Source organism: Xiphophorus couchianus, chromosome 20 (genome assembly GCF_001444195.1).
Source record: "Xiphophorus couchianus chromosome 20, X_couchianus-1.0, whole genome shotgun sequence".
In the NCBI taxonomy this organism is placed as follows: Eukaryota; Metazoa; Chordata; class Actinopteri; order Cyprinodontiformes; family Poeciliidae; genus Xiphophorus; species Xiphophorus couchianus.
The window spans coordinates 8,396,221-8,410,349 of NC_040247.1; the positions used below are offsets into that span (position 1 = coordinate 8,396,221).

At 36.2% G+C, this 14,129-nt stretch overlaps 1 protein-coding gene across 2 annotated transcripts; it reads right to left on the bottom strand.

Moving 5' to 3' along the window:
• Nucleotides 1-905: 905 nt before the first annotated feature.
• Nucleotides 906-13,819, bottom strand: cept1b (choline/ethanolamine phosphotransferase 1b). 2 transcript variants are annotated; one of them, XM_028003186.1, is made up of 10 exons: nt 13,603-13,819; nt 11,963-12,236; nt 11,014-11,188; nt 10,367-10,514; nt 9,791-9,932; nt 8,626-8,710; nt 7,816-7,947; nt 5,936-6,094; nt 4,633-4,758; nt 906-4,170 (listed from the first exon to the last, which is right to left on the bottom strand). In XM_028003186.1, exons 2-10 carry the CDS (start codon nt 12,148-12,150, stop codon nt 4,054-4,056), a joined length of 1,272 nt encoding a protein of 423 aa, XP_027858987.1. In that variant the 5' UTR covers nt 12,151-12,236; nt 13,603-13,819; the 3' UTR covers nt 906-4,053. The 2 variants fall into 2 exon arrangements, with proteins under 2 accessions (XP_027858987.1, XP_027858986.1); XM_028003185.1 differs by lacking the exon at nt 8,626-8,710 and adding an exon at nt 8,274-8,358 and having other exon boundaries at nt 13,603-13,817.
• Between the last annotated feature and the right edge of the window lie 310 nt (nt 13,820-14,129).

Consider the following 14,129-nt stretch of genomic DNA (forward strand, 5'->3'; position numbering starts at 1 on the left):
TTAATTTAGACGATTATGAAATGCTGCTAAAGAAATCCAAAAGTTTTACAATAATAATTCTTCACACTTAGTGCCATATCATGGACTTCTCAATCGTGAGGCTGATTACTGACTTCAGGAGTTGTGAAGGAGATAGTGTTTAGTTTGTACCAAACACTATGTTGTGTAAACCATAAAATTACATTCCAAAAGAAAATGACTGTTCACAGAATACTAGCATTTTAAAATTTTGCACTAAATTGTACATGAGCAGCAGAGATAACCGTAGCCTGTTAACCAAAGGCAATTTAAGTATTTGGAGAAGATTCAAAAGGCATGAACTGTGGTAAATAATTTACACAAGCACTACAAATACATGTTTATTTCTAATTAATTACTTTTTCTTAGTTTTCAAACTTTCACTTTAGTGACAGGTGAGCTAATATGAAATAACCCAATTAAAGAAATTTTGTTTCAACAAAATTGCACATTATGCACAATTATGCACAATTTTCCCTGTAAAACAGCATGGTGTAACAGCAAGCTCTCCAGTTTAATTAGGCATTTATATATAATCACACTTTGGCTTTTCTTCCTTATTACTTTCCTCTAATTTTGAAATAAAAAAAACCCCACTACTTCAATTTTTTTTTTAATGAAAAGAAATTAATCTTGTGTTGCCAAAAATCATTAAATAGTTGAAGCAGAATGGGACACTGATTGAGCCACAATCACCACCTCTGGTCAGTCAAAAAGGAACTTTTAATACTCTACAAGAAAGAACTGGCATTCAAAGTTTCATCTTTCTTTTATAAATAAGACTACTTTTATGCCCAAGAGGAAAACTTTCTTCATGCAACAAGTCCATGGCAATAAAGAAAAAAGACCTATGCATATATTTCCAGTGCGACACAATCAAAACCATGTTTTTAGGTGGGAATATGAAATTTATTTGCATTGTTAGATGAAGCAGAGATTGTCAGGTGATCCAACACACTGTGGCGCACACTGGTGAAATACCTGAGCTTGGCTTTCTGGCCAACAGAAGACAAACTTTTCCACAAGCCTATGAGAGCACGTGCACACAGTGACAACGCGCTCATCGAGAAAGGCTTCAATTTATACAAAGTAATAGAAAACGAATGAGTTCATTAAGGCATTTTTTTTTTAACTTCACAGATGAGAATGGACCTGATGCCAGGAACTATAAGCACACAAGCTGCAGCGATGGTGGTGTACCTCACAGAGTCATTATGAAAAGTTGTTCGGCTGAGTTTTCAGGTAGAAGTCATACAAAGCCTCTCCAGATACAAACTGTACAGTGGAATACTACAACATGCAGATTGAGGAACCAGTTCATTCCTTATTTTGTCCTAGAACACTGAGAACCAGAAATAAAGATAGGAAAATGACATTCCATGACTTTTCTTAAATGTACCTTGTATTTCATACCAAATCTGCAAAGTGGAGCCCTCTGCTATGTTCTTTTGACGACCTGGATCACCCAAATCCCTCTAGATTGTTTTAATTTTATTATAAAATTCAAGTCTTTTAGGCATCCTATTCAGCAAACATTTAAATGCAACTTAGTTCAGTTTGAAGACAAAGAAAGTTTTGGAAATTGTAATTGGTAAATGTTCAGTAAGCGTTTTTGACATATAAAACCTTTTTTATTACCTGATTTACAATGGGGGGCGAGGGTGGGAACCACAATCCTAAAATATTGGATTTTGTCAAAGTAATTTTTCTACCAATTCAATTTTTACATTATTCTTCAGGTGTTGGAAAGAAATCTAACAATCTTTTATTAAAAACAATGTTACTCAAAAATACTTCTCTACAAAATTCCAATTAAATTCCAACATTTTAATTTCAAGCTGGATTGTTTTAAAATGAGTCAAAAATCAGAGATTTGGCATATATGACATGCTTGTGTAAAACAAAAGACTGGTAGGAGCAAGATTTATTTATTTTTTTATGTATAGTGCCAAAACTCATTAAACATTCTTCCGAATTAAAGTTTTTATTTTCAGAAAATCACTTTTCAAAAAAATTTATAAAAAGAAAAAAACTGATCTGGGTGAGCCGGTCTTTTTATGTAAAGATATATTCAGATATCTGGATGATTAAACACCACAATCATCCTGAAATCGGTTAACAGAAACTGAGATACCACACACTTTCTGAGACTGAACATTTGGCATTACAGATGGTAAAGAAAACTGTAGAGTCCTAGAAACAGACTTTGAAAACCCCCCAAAAACAAACATTAACAGGCACAAAATGCATAAGCAGGAAATTATAACCGGGTCTGTATGAATCCAGACCAGCGATGGAAACCCTCTTCAGCAGCAGCAATCTTAAACACGGCGTCAGTCTGAGGTGAGCGAGCAGCAGCAGCCGCACACGGAATAGATGGGGTTTTAATAAACTTGATCATTACAAAAAAGGAAATAAAAAAACAAAAACAAAAAAACTATGAGCTTGTTTTTACACCTCATCTCCTGCGCATTCTTTCACGTGTGCACCTGTTCTGTTACAGCAGACGTGTTTGGGAGAAAACGGTGAGATCAGTATTAGACACAGCTCACAAAGAGGATTCAGTCAGGCAGCTGCACTGTGTTCATTCATCAGTCTGGTAAGAGTCTGGGGATTTCTTATCCACAAATCCCATGAAAAGACAAATGTAAAAAAAAAAAAAGAAAAGAAAAAAACCCATCAGATCTAAAGAGAAGGATTTTCAAATAATAGTCACAATTTGGTGTCATTAAGTTTGCATCATTTAGCAGTCATTTGTTCTTATGTTACTATGAATTAACAGCTTTGGTTATTTTAATCCCAACTTGCATCTGAATCTAAGCAAAAATGGTAAGGAAAAAAAAGGGTAAAATAGAAGAACAAGCAGCTTAGGAAATTAGATAAATTTTAATCAAAATAAAAATAATATTTTTAATCAAAATAACACCATTAGATACCAAGTTGGTGCAAACATCTTAGTAAAAGTAGGTGATAAAAGTGAGACGTGCAAGTATGATTTGGTCTTTTCATGGGATTTCTTTTGGGGCGGTTTGGATGCCGGTGAACCGTAACAGGACTGAAACACAAGTTTTCATTTTAGTTATCAAAAGCTCAAAATGTGTGAAATTACTACCATGAATTTACTGTTGAGATCAAAGGCCACAATTAGTCTCTCAGGCCTCTCATATACACCTGCAAAACTATAAATGCCATTAAAGAGTCCTCTAACTCAATATAGTTCTCCTTTCCCACTTGTGAAAATGTTTTTTGTAACCAAAAAATAAAACAAAGAAAACCTTCTCATTAACTAACTTTAAAGTGTACAAAACCCAGTAATGCAGAAAGCAAAACGAAATATCAACATATTAAACTGAGAATGGACTGGCAGTGAATATTTTTGAAGTACAAAAAAATAATGAAAAGAAAAAAGTATGTTCTGATATGTTACATAATAAAATAAAGTTGCTGCTGTTTCTTCCAAAAACACATTTTGCTGATACAAAATAGCAGCACAGTTTTGATTCATGTGCAGAAGATGAAGTTGCTTTAAAAATCCAATACATGAAATTTTTATATATATATTTATATGTGTTGTAGCAGGACTTTTAACTTAAGAGAAGCACACTATAACAGTTTCCTATTTACAATAGCAAAAGTTAAAGTTAGGCAAATATTACAAAAATCCTTATCATGAAAAGCAAAAACCTTGATTCGTTTCTTGTACATTTTCTTGCACTTATACAGTTAAAACACATGTAAGTTTCTCTCCTTGGACGCACAGAGTAGCACCTGTACTCTTCTGAAACATTTACTCATTGTAACCATGAATCTGTCAGAAATTAAATTCTGTATTGGTGGTAAAATCATAGAAAAGAAAAAATGACTAATATTCCAGTATCCTATTGTATAATATTTGTCCTCACATTCAGTTGGCAGAAGCACATATTTTACACTACATCGACTCCTGCCTCTTTAGAAGTAAAACTGAGGGAAGAGAAGATGAGTGGGACTAAGTTGAAGGGACAGAGTCAGTAACGGCTGGCGTCCACTCAGCAATTAGCTGGACCGGGGACTAAGCAAAGGCTTGATTTTGAAAACAAAAATGTGAAGATGGCAGGCAATCTGGTTGCAAACACTGACACAGTAGCGCACCAGGTCAAACAGGGAAATGATCTGCAAAAGACAAGAGAAAGATCACCATTTTAAGACTGAAAAAGCAAAGTTACAAACACAGGTAATGCACAATATAATCAGAAATCTGAAGAGGACACTTAAACCACTTCAGAAATTAAAATATGATTATTAAACTGTTAAAGTTTTCTGTAAACCATACAATGTTGACTTGAGATACATATGTGGGGGAAAAGAAAGCTTACAAGTCTGGGAAAAAAAAACTAAATAAAAAAAACAAGTACACCCCTGCTGGTTGAAAAGGATTTCAAACACAATCAGGACTCATTGAGGAATTGTAACTGATAAGGAATCTACAAACATCATATTTTAAACTACCTAAAAAAAAACAAACATGTTTTAACCTAAAACATTGATATTTATCATTAATGTCATTGACTGCATCTGAGCTTTTACATATAGGTCTGTCCAAAATACACCAGTTGGCATCAAGCATGTACTTACCAGTGCAATCCAGAGTACCAGGTACTCATCAATAAAACTATTGAAATACTGATCAAGAAACAGTAATCCTGGCCCCAAGAAGGCTAAATCATGGAGATGCATCTCACTTTTTGTCATATGTGCTACCTGTGAAGAGAAAAATATGCAGATCACATAAAAAACAAATAGAAGATTCAGCAATCTCTAAAAACACAACAAAATTTCTAGGAAGGAACATCAGCACTGGCCACAGGAAGTCTCATGAGTGAGAACAGCTTTGTTGATCCTTGTTGGATATGAGAATGGAATGTAAATAATTTGACTTAATAATTTATATTTAGCAATTTGTACATTTTCTAACAACTAGAAAATGTACAAATTAGCTCAATTTCTTTGAGCTCAAGTACAAACAAATTATATCTACTCAAAGATTATGCTGCTAATAAAGTTTTACTGGCAGATAATTTGACCAAAAACTTTTTGGAATTAGTCATACATTTTTTCCTCATGACACAAAAAAGGCTATGTCTTGATTGCTTGCACAGGGGAAAAGAAAACTTTTTTTTTACCCCTCCAGGGGGTCTTTTGTTGTCTCTAGTGTCCCTTATATGACAGTAGGCTGACAGGAAAGGAGAGGGGGGAAGACATGTGGCAAATATCGTCAGGTCCGGGAGTCGAACCCGCGACAGCCGCATGGAGGACTCAAGGCCTCTAAACATGGGTCGCGCTATCCCCTACGCCACCACGGCACGCACAGGAAAAGAAAACATTTGGGACTGCTAGTATCCATTTCTTGGCTTCAAATTACATTTTAAAATTTGTATGTTTAAAGTTTAACTGGCAGATAATTTGACCAAAATCCACTCTTGTGTATAGAAATTACAAACTTAAATAGTTTGTAATTACAAACTTAAATAGTTTTATTTTTAATAGTGCAAACTTAAAAGAGTTTTTCATCTTTTACATGAGTCTAATATAACAACAGGGTTATGCACAAAAACGAGTTGAGCACCATAAGGTGGAAGTCTAGCATCATGCTTAAATCAACATTTCTCAGAAAATGTCATGTATTACTGACCTTCAAAAGAGATTTTTGTATGACAGTTGTGCCTCCCTCTACTCAAAAGGTTTTAAATGTTAAATACTCAGATAATGGTCGATTGAACAATTCGCAATACGACTATAGTGGTGCATTAAATATGATTCCTGCATTTATCCCGTTTAGTCTTGAAAATTGTAACTATTTCTTTGAGTAAATATGTCTGGTGTGGTAAAAATGCCAACTGTGATGTAGATTTCCATTTGTACTGAAGAAAAGACTTACAACTAATTTATTTGTGATTTTGGCCGATACGAAGCCAAACGCCAGGATATAAAGACATGGATGTTTCTCGAAGAGCTGGACAGCAGACTTTTTGTATATCATCACTGCCAAAATTATAACTGAACCAATATGTAGGACAGGAGAGAGGACGCTGGTTCCCTGGGGACAAAGGACAACAAAATCAGTGTCAGTACATTTATACAAAGGTGTACTAAAAACCAGTTCCTAAAATCTTATGTTTCTAACAGTCTTTCATTTTACAAAGATAGGAAAATTGGCCCTGTAGGTGGTACTAACATGTGCCCTGAATGACTCAATCACAAATAAACAGAGCTTTAAACAGGTCATTTTCTGAAATAAAGCGTCAGACAACTGGCAAGTTTATTTCCTTGTGAATGGTTTTGTTCCCTGCTCTGCTCATTGTCTTCTTAAGTACCTGGCTTAAATCAGGAGATGGGTGGGACTAAATCTTCTGAATTTTAATAAGAACAAGACAGAAGACCTGCCGTTTGGGCCAACTGGCACCGATAGAAAACAAGAAAACCAGTATCAGAAATCTGGGTGTGAGAGTTGACACTCCTTTATGATTGATAGTTAAGTAAACACAGCGGTAAAATCCTTCTTTTTCCAGTTGAGGCATTTATCACAAATAAAGCAGTCACCTTGATACTATAATCCATTCTTTTATAATCTTGGCTCTTTGCTCTTTGTTTCTTTTTGGAATTAGTCATACATTTTTTTCGTCATGACACAAAAAAGGCTATTTCTTAATTAGCTTGCACAGGGGAAAATAAAACATTTGGGATTGCTAGTATCCATTTCTTGGCTTCAAATTACATTTTAAAATTTATATGTTTAAAGGTTTAAATAGCTGTGCTCCATTTCATCTGTCAAAACTGCTGCGGCCACATGCAGTTTTGTCATAAGGCTGGACGACATGGCTGAAAAATTTATAAACGTATCACAATATAAACATTCAAGCAGCTGATACCAATAATTAATTCATTTTTTGTTTTAAATATCTGAAATACTGTCAATGTGGTGGCGTGACAAATCCTCTTATCTACAGTTTTCACTCCATGGCATGTTTTATTATTTTAAAGAGCTTATGAGGTACAGTGGAGAAACTTGAAGCTGCTGCGCAAGTTACTCAACAGGTTGTTTCTAGGTAACCAGAAGTTACTTAACAGGTTGCTGCTAGATAACCAAAGAGTGAGCGAGTTAGTTGATGCCACCAACCATGCCTGACTGTCCATGACAGGTTAAGTGGATAAGAACATTCCTCTGCCTACATACCCCATAATGCCGTGCAATTCTGGGTCAAATTTTAGTGAAATTATTGATCATGTGTCTATTGCGATATACATCTTTATTGATTTATTATTCAGCCCTACTATGTCAGCTCAGTAAATTAGTGAACCAAGAGATAATGGAGTTTTGTTTTATTGTTTTGCCAGTACAGTCACATGGTATTTTAAAATTACCCTCGAGTCTTTGTACTATCTGCATAGCTTTTATTCAGTTCTATTTTATCCTTAAGTTTGGCTTCACTGTGGAGCCTTTTTGGTGAGTGCCATTTATTTGAAAGCAGTCAAGCAAACAAATATAAATCATAACATTCAGATTATAAAATATTAACAGCGGCTTTACAGAGATATACTGTCAGCAGACTATTAGTCTGTTCATGGGGCTTACAGCAGAGCTGATACAGAGATGTAGACTGCATCCTTATTTGCATAAGGAGCAGGTGACCCAGGAAAGGGTCACCCAGGAAAAAACGTTATCAGGTAAACTCTTTATAATAATTTACTAACTAATCCCACAACTCCACAAACAGCAACATCAATGATACTTTTGAACCAAAATGTTTTGATACTTACAGCTATTGTGGATCCATTTTTACCAACACCTCCAGTAAATATAACTCTGAAGTAATTTGTGCAAGAGAAGATGGCTCCTAATAAAGTGCAAATGGCCGGAATCATTTTCATCTGGATATTTAGGACGGGAATCTGGGAATCAAAAGATTCACACAGCAAACTTAGAAACTTACAGTTGGTCAAACAAAGAGATTAAAACATACGCTGGTCCGGTTTTTAAAGTTGTTCTGTACGTCATAAGCACGTTCAGAGTTGCATCCACAATGAAGACGTCATGAGTAATGTTAGAGAATGATAAAAGCACTATCAAGATTGTTTTTTTTACTAGAATAAAACAGTCAACACAACAATGTTAGAGCAGCATTACATGTTTATGAAATTATCAAAATTACCACCATAGAATTATAGAATCATATGCAATATGTCAATTTGTTGGAATTAGAACCATTCAAAATTACCAGTGACTGCCAAAAAGCAGATCCTCCCACGGCGGCCAGCAAATACATGATTATAATGAAGATTTGCACCTCAGTCACATCAATGCTGAGTGGGAGGAAAAAGCAGAGGATTTACAGTGAAGTTTAGTAAAAGTCTACCAGCACATCAAATTCCTACAGCCTTCCTCCACAAGACATTACCGGACATGGAGCCAATAGTTTGGGTCTAAATGATTAACTTTAAGTTTATATACAAGTAGAAAAAAATGAAACAGATTATGAATCATTGTTCTCAATGTGACTCCATGCAGGACAGCAGCCATTGTGGAGGCAGGCAGCAGTAAGCCATGCAGGCAGCAGCCAGGAAGTTTACCATCACTTTCCACAGGGAGGGACCAACAGTGGCTGTGAACATCTGTAATCCTGCTAGACAGAGCTGCGACTCTGTTATGTCAAATCTACACACAGGACACATTACATTTACTCCACCATGACTGCACACGCTACTGCTATAAACTGATGAAAAGGACTACTATTAAAGTATTACTGCTGGATTCACTTTTAGATAACTTCTTCAGAGCCCTGGAGTAAGCCCAAGATTACAAGATGCCAAGAACCTGTTCCTGGGTTCTTCCAACCACTTTTTTTAATTCAACAAAATGTCTCTTTTTAGCAATAGTCTTTAAGACCAAGGATGAGATACCAAACACTGCACAAAAACAAAATCTAAAAGTATTTTTGGTCTAGTTTCTAGTGCATAATATTTTCACCTTAAATAAGACAAAATTAACATACGAGTAACTTTTCATCAAGATATAGGAGCTTGTTTTAAGCTCAAACTAAAGCAAACATACTTGGTAAAATTTTGTGTTTTTGCAGTGAAATTATGCAGATTAGCTTTTGGCAAATTTTCAATCACATAATTAGCCTCTAGGTTCTCAAGAAAAGCTATAAATGAGCATAACCCAAAATAAAATTACAGAAAAAACGGTTTGTGTTTTCCAGAGTCAATTTTCATTTACGAATAAATTTAATATATAGCTTCAGCCTTTAGAAGAATCACGAGTGGCCTTTTTCCCATTGAATTTAGCACATCTTTAGCTTCAGCCAATTGTATATAGTAATGTTAAAATTTCCCATAGACAGCAAAACTTATATTGGCTTGGCAACCAACTCAGGACTGACCCATAATGCCATTTCATCCAACTAGAAAGTCAGTGTACTATAATATTGATACTGAAGCTAATCTCTCTGCATATTACCATCTTTTATAAAACATAAAAAAGGCACAATGGACTTTTAATTTTGCATTTGTGACAATAATAAACCATTTCTACATAATATAGATAATTTCTGACAATAATGTATGAAAAAAGGGGATTTGTTTGTTCTGTTTTGATCATTCTAAAGCACATGAAATATACAAGACTTTTTAAAAGCAAGCTTGTGTGTCACTAAAGGCTGGTCTGAAGTCAGAGGTACTGACAAATGGTCAGACTGAGACAAAACAGATTTGTTTTCATTGTTTCCCGACTCACATGCCAAAGCGTAGCGTTCCTGACACGTATGTTTGCCAGTGGGCACAGTAGAACATAAACATCCCAGCGAAGCAGCAGAAGAACATCCAGTCTGGGTTGGTGCCCAGCTGCACTGCTATACTGGTTCCCAGTACAACAAACACTGCAAGGATGAAACACAGGTACAGACACTGTTAACATGGTTACAGGTTTTCTGAGACGAAACTCTGCTCATTCAGAGGTTGTTTTTTTTTTTTTAAGGTACAACCAACTGTGCCTTGCTATTGTATTTCTGCAGCACAGAGGCAGAATAAAGAGATGGGGGGGTCAGGCTGTTATGCTGCTGGGTTCCAGAAGAAGTGATGACACAGACAAAAAGAGGTGTGTGTAATGGGAAGTCAGCACTGTGAGACATGCTGTTCTAATCAAGACAGAGATTTGAGCGTTTGCAAGCACACGCCAATACATTGTAGAGTGTTATAAAGTTTAAATGAATGACCACAGAGAAAACTGCAGCAACATCAGACTGAGATGTTAGCTAATAGAAGTACAAAACAAAACTCCACATCATGAGAGCCAGACATCAACAAAACCCACCTGTAGAGAGGGAGTCGCAGCCGTGGTCAAATAGCTCGCCCAATGGAGAGCTGCTATTGGTGCGTCTGGCCTGTTTTCCATCAATGGCATCCAATGACTGGTAGATAAAGAGACCCACTGCACACATTAGGTATGCCCAGAGAGGAGCCTGGAGCAACACAAACACAGAAAAATGTAATTATCATTAGGAGTTTTATTACACAAAGCTTTTTTCCTCCCAAGGAACATTTTATTCCAAGGATGATAAACAGAAGCTATTAGAATAACCAAACATATCAGTACAGAATATTTTTTCAATGGAATCTAAAAGGCACTGTTTATGCCATTAAATAATATAAACCAACACACTGCTTCCAGTCAAGATGGACCACTTAGTCTTAAAGTGTGAAAAATTTTATCTGCAACCTTTGCAGAAAAAAAAATGTTTAATTAAATTAAGAATTAACTTTTCAGCTTTGATTGTTATTGATAACGTCGTCAAACCACATTCACATTTCCTCACCACTTTAATAAGCTGATTATATCGTTAAATAATTTACTAAACAATTTTAATTTCTTCTTCTTCAACAGTTTCCTATTAGCAGTGTCCAGAATTATTTAGGTAGTAAGAATATGTTCTAGGACTAGAAGTATTTTTTCTGTCCCACCTGCTCAGTGGCAGTTGGGCAGTAGTAGACAAGCACGAGGGTGGTGAAGACATTGGTGGCCAGGCCGATGATGGTGATGAGGTTGGGGGCAATCCAGGAAGGGACCTGTCCAACCAACCACTCCCAATAGCGCTGCATCAGAGGCTCCAGCAGCGAGCGTCCAGCACTGCTGTACCTGCAGGGACGGAAAAAAAGCAGGTGAGGTCCTGGAGATTTCTCCCAAAATTAGAATCAAAAACAATGGAGTTGAAAGAAGGACCAAATCACCATAGCAACGGCTAAAAGAGGTTTTAACATATGAAGACTGCTGATTCTTGTCATTATTGGGGCCATTTTTTTTTCCAAAACATAACTCATCCTGCAATTATGTATATTAATTTTTACGTCCCTTACACTTAGCCAAAAACGCATATTTATCAGCATCATCCTCTTGTACTGTAGTTTTTAAGGAAAATTATAATGTTTTTACTTAATGTAATTCATAAAAATTCCAATTCATCTTATAAGCTCTAAATTTTTGTGCAGGAACATTCATAAAAGGGTTTGTATTAATCATTTAAACATACGTCAGACTTGACATACTTGTTCTACTTTAAACAAACAGTATAAAGAAGGAGATTTATCACTCCTCAGTAGTGAGTAAACACTACAGCACAAAAGCAAACACCAGGTAAAGTAATTGAGAACAATACACACATTGTATTACAGTCCCTTGGGTTTCATTGCTGAACTACTCTCAAACGTTTTTCATATAATTATGTTTTAAGTACAGCCTGAACATCATTAGCTTTAACATTTAGTGTAACATGCAAAAACAAGAGAAACAATAATAAAATACTTGACACATACATTGTACTTGAGTTGTTGCATAAAAACTTGCAGCCAAATCATTATTTGGCAATTGGATAATAAATCAAATTTTGTGCAATACAGGATGCAGTGTTTATACCTATGCTCCTCCAGTCTCTTGAGCTGGTGCCGGGATAGAGGGGGAGAAGGAAGCTCGATCAACCTGCGCAGCACTCCAGGAGACAGCCAGCAGGCCGCCTCCATGCCCACGCCTGGCCTCTGATCCTTGTCCCGGGCAAGGCTTCGGCGAGTACGCAGGCCTCCCCCGTGCTGCCCCGTGATGCTCATGGAGCCCTGATGTGATCCTTGATGGCTCTGCCTCTGCCACTGTCCTGTCTGGAGGGCTAAAGATCCACGATGTGGCTGGACGACGTCTGGGGAGAATTAACCAATGGTTTTCTGAGAAAAACCTACTAAAAATGATCATGATATTTTCAGAAGGACAATGATATAAATAAAATAAATCTACTGCAGGTCTTAAAATTGAGTGTGCAGAAAATGAAAGAACTGCAAGATTATATTAATCTTTTTTGGATTCTTACTCAACTCAAAAAATGCATCATAATACATCCTGTCGGTTGATGCATTTACATACCAAAAGCATGTCACTTATCTTTGTTTTGACGCATATAACAATCAGTATGTGACCTGCTGATCAGGAAGAGACTAGCAAACAACACACATATAACATGTAATTAAAAATGTCCACACCAGTTCAGATAATGAAGGACAAAGTTACCTTAATATTTCTGTAACTAATTAACAATTAGTAAGTAAATGCCAAGTCTATACTTCCGTCATAGTTTGCTAGAAAGGTGGCTCTGGAAAAAAATTAAACACTTACAATTAATGTTTTTAAAGTAGCTCAAACAATCTTTTAAACAATTCACTGTCATTAATAAGTGTTTTTTTAAAAATAATTAAAGAATGCAGAACGTCTAAAGAACTAGGGAAACAAGTTATGAAGAAGTAAGGGTATCTCAAGCGGTTTCACAAACTATTACTATTTATGGTTTGAGAGCAATGTCAAGTACCTACTCTTTATTAAAACAGCAATGCTTACATTCTTATATTACGACTCTAACCAAAGATTAAACAATTACATTTCAAGTACCTCGGTCCAGCATTCATGTAAATATTTTCAGCGTTGCACATAGAGGAGGGAATTTTTTTTAATTAAAACAACCCCTACTTTGCTGTTAAACATAAACGTCCTCAGAGACAGGACACAGCGACCCTTGTGAATCTCGACTGTCGCATGTCTCTGTCACTGATATGATGTGATCAATCAAGTCAGAATGGAACATCCAGACAAGTCAAAACACAACGTGTCATGTTGCGCTCTACTATTACGCTTACAGTTCCACTCAGAGTAACTCCGAAGGCTTGTTATCATTGTACAAGCCAAAGGCGATTTATTTATAACGTCTAAATGCAGTAAGAATATACTTATTTAACTGCCAGCTCTCAGTAACACACGAACTGCCGACAGTTCTTAATCGACAGCAAACATTTTCTTGAGTAGCATGTTAGCTGTTAGCTTGGTTCAAACGGACCAAATGCAACGAATTCAAATTCCCAACCCCATTTAAATTATTCTAGAATTAGAATTTTTATTTGAACAAAAAATGTGTAGTACGCACGTTTTCTATTTACGAAAGTGGTGTTGACGGGTGTGCAGCCCTGTCTAGCTTAACAAGCTAAAACAAATTCAGCTAACGAATGCTAACACCAACTGACCTGGCGATTAAAGGACAGGGGCCACGGACTGTCCACGGGTCAGTTATGAAGCTTAAGTCCAACAGCCAGCTTGTCCTTGTAGTGTCCGCTCCGATTTACTGTTTATGATCCAGAGCAGCGTCTGCAGCCGTAAAGAAATGTCCACGACCCAGTGTCCCAGCACCCAGTCGGCTTGGTGAGCTAGTTATCGTTAGCCATCACGGAAATCTCGCGACGTCTACTTCAGTCAGGGAGAAATTTATCCAGAACTAGATCTCCCAGGCAACTAATAATAATACATTTTTAAATGGCCTGTACTTGTATAAGACGTTAATACTACAACTAATCATAATAACAACAATAATATTTTTTAAATCAAATTATATCAGTGCAATATGTATAAAAGCACAATGAATAGGAAATGAAATTGAAAATGTGGAAACACACCCCCAGTTTATTTCCATCAAACGACTTATACATCTACAAGACAATGCCATGTTACATATTTGTCATCATATACAAAAATAGGGCTCTGTTGGAATTTTTAA

Coding starts and splice junctions, on each gene's coding strand:
- cept1b (XM_028003186.1), bottom strand. CDS start 12,150: ATGAGCATCACGGGGCAGCACGGGGGAGGCCTGCGTACTCGCCGAAGC. Junction 11,189..11,962: donor AAGAGACTGGAGGAGCATAG/GTATAAACACTG, acceptor CCGTCCCTGCAG/GTACAGCAGTGCTGGACGCT. Junction 4,171..4,632: donor TGGTACTCTGGATTGCACTG/GTAAGTACATGC, acceptor TGTCTTTTGCAG/ATCATTTCCCTGTTTGACCT.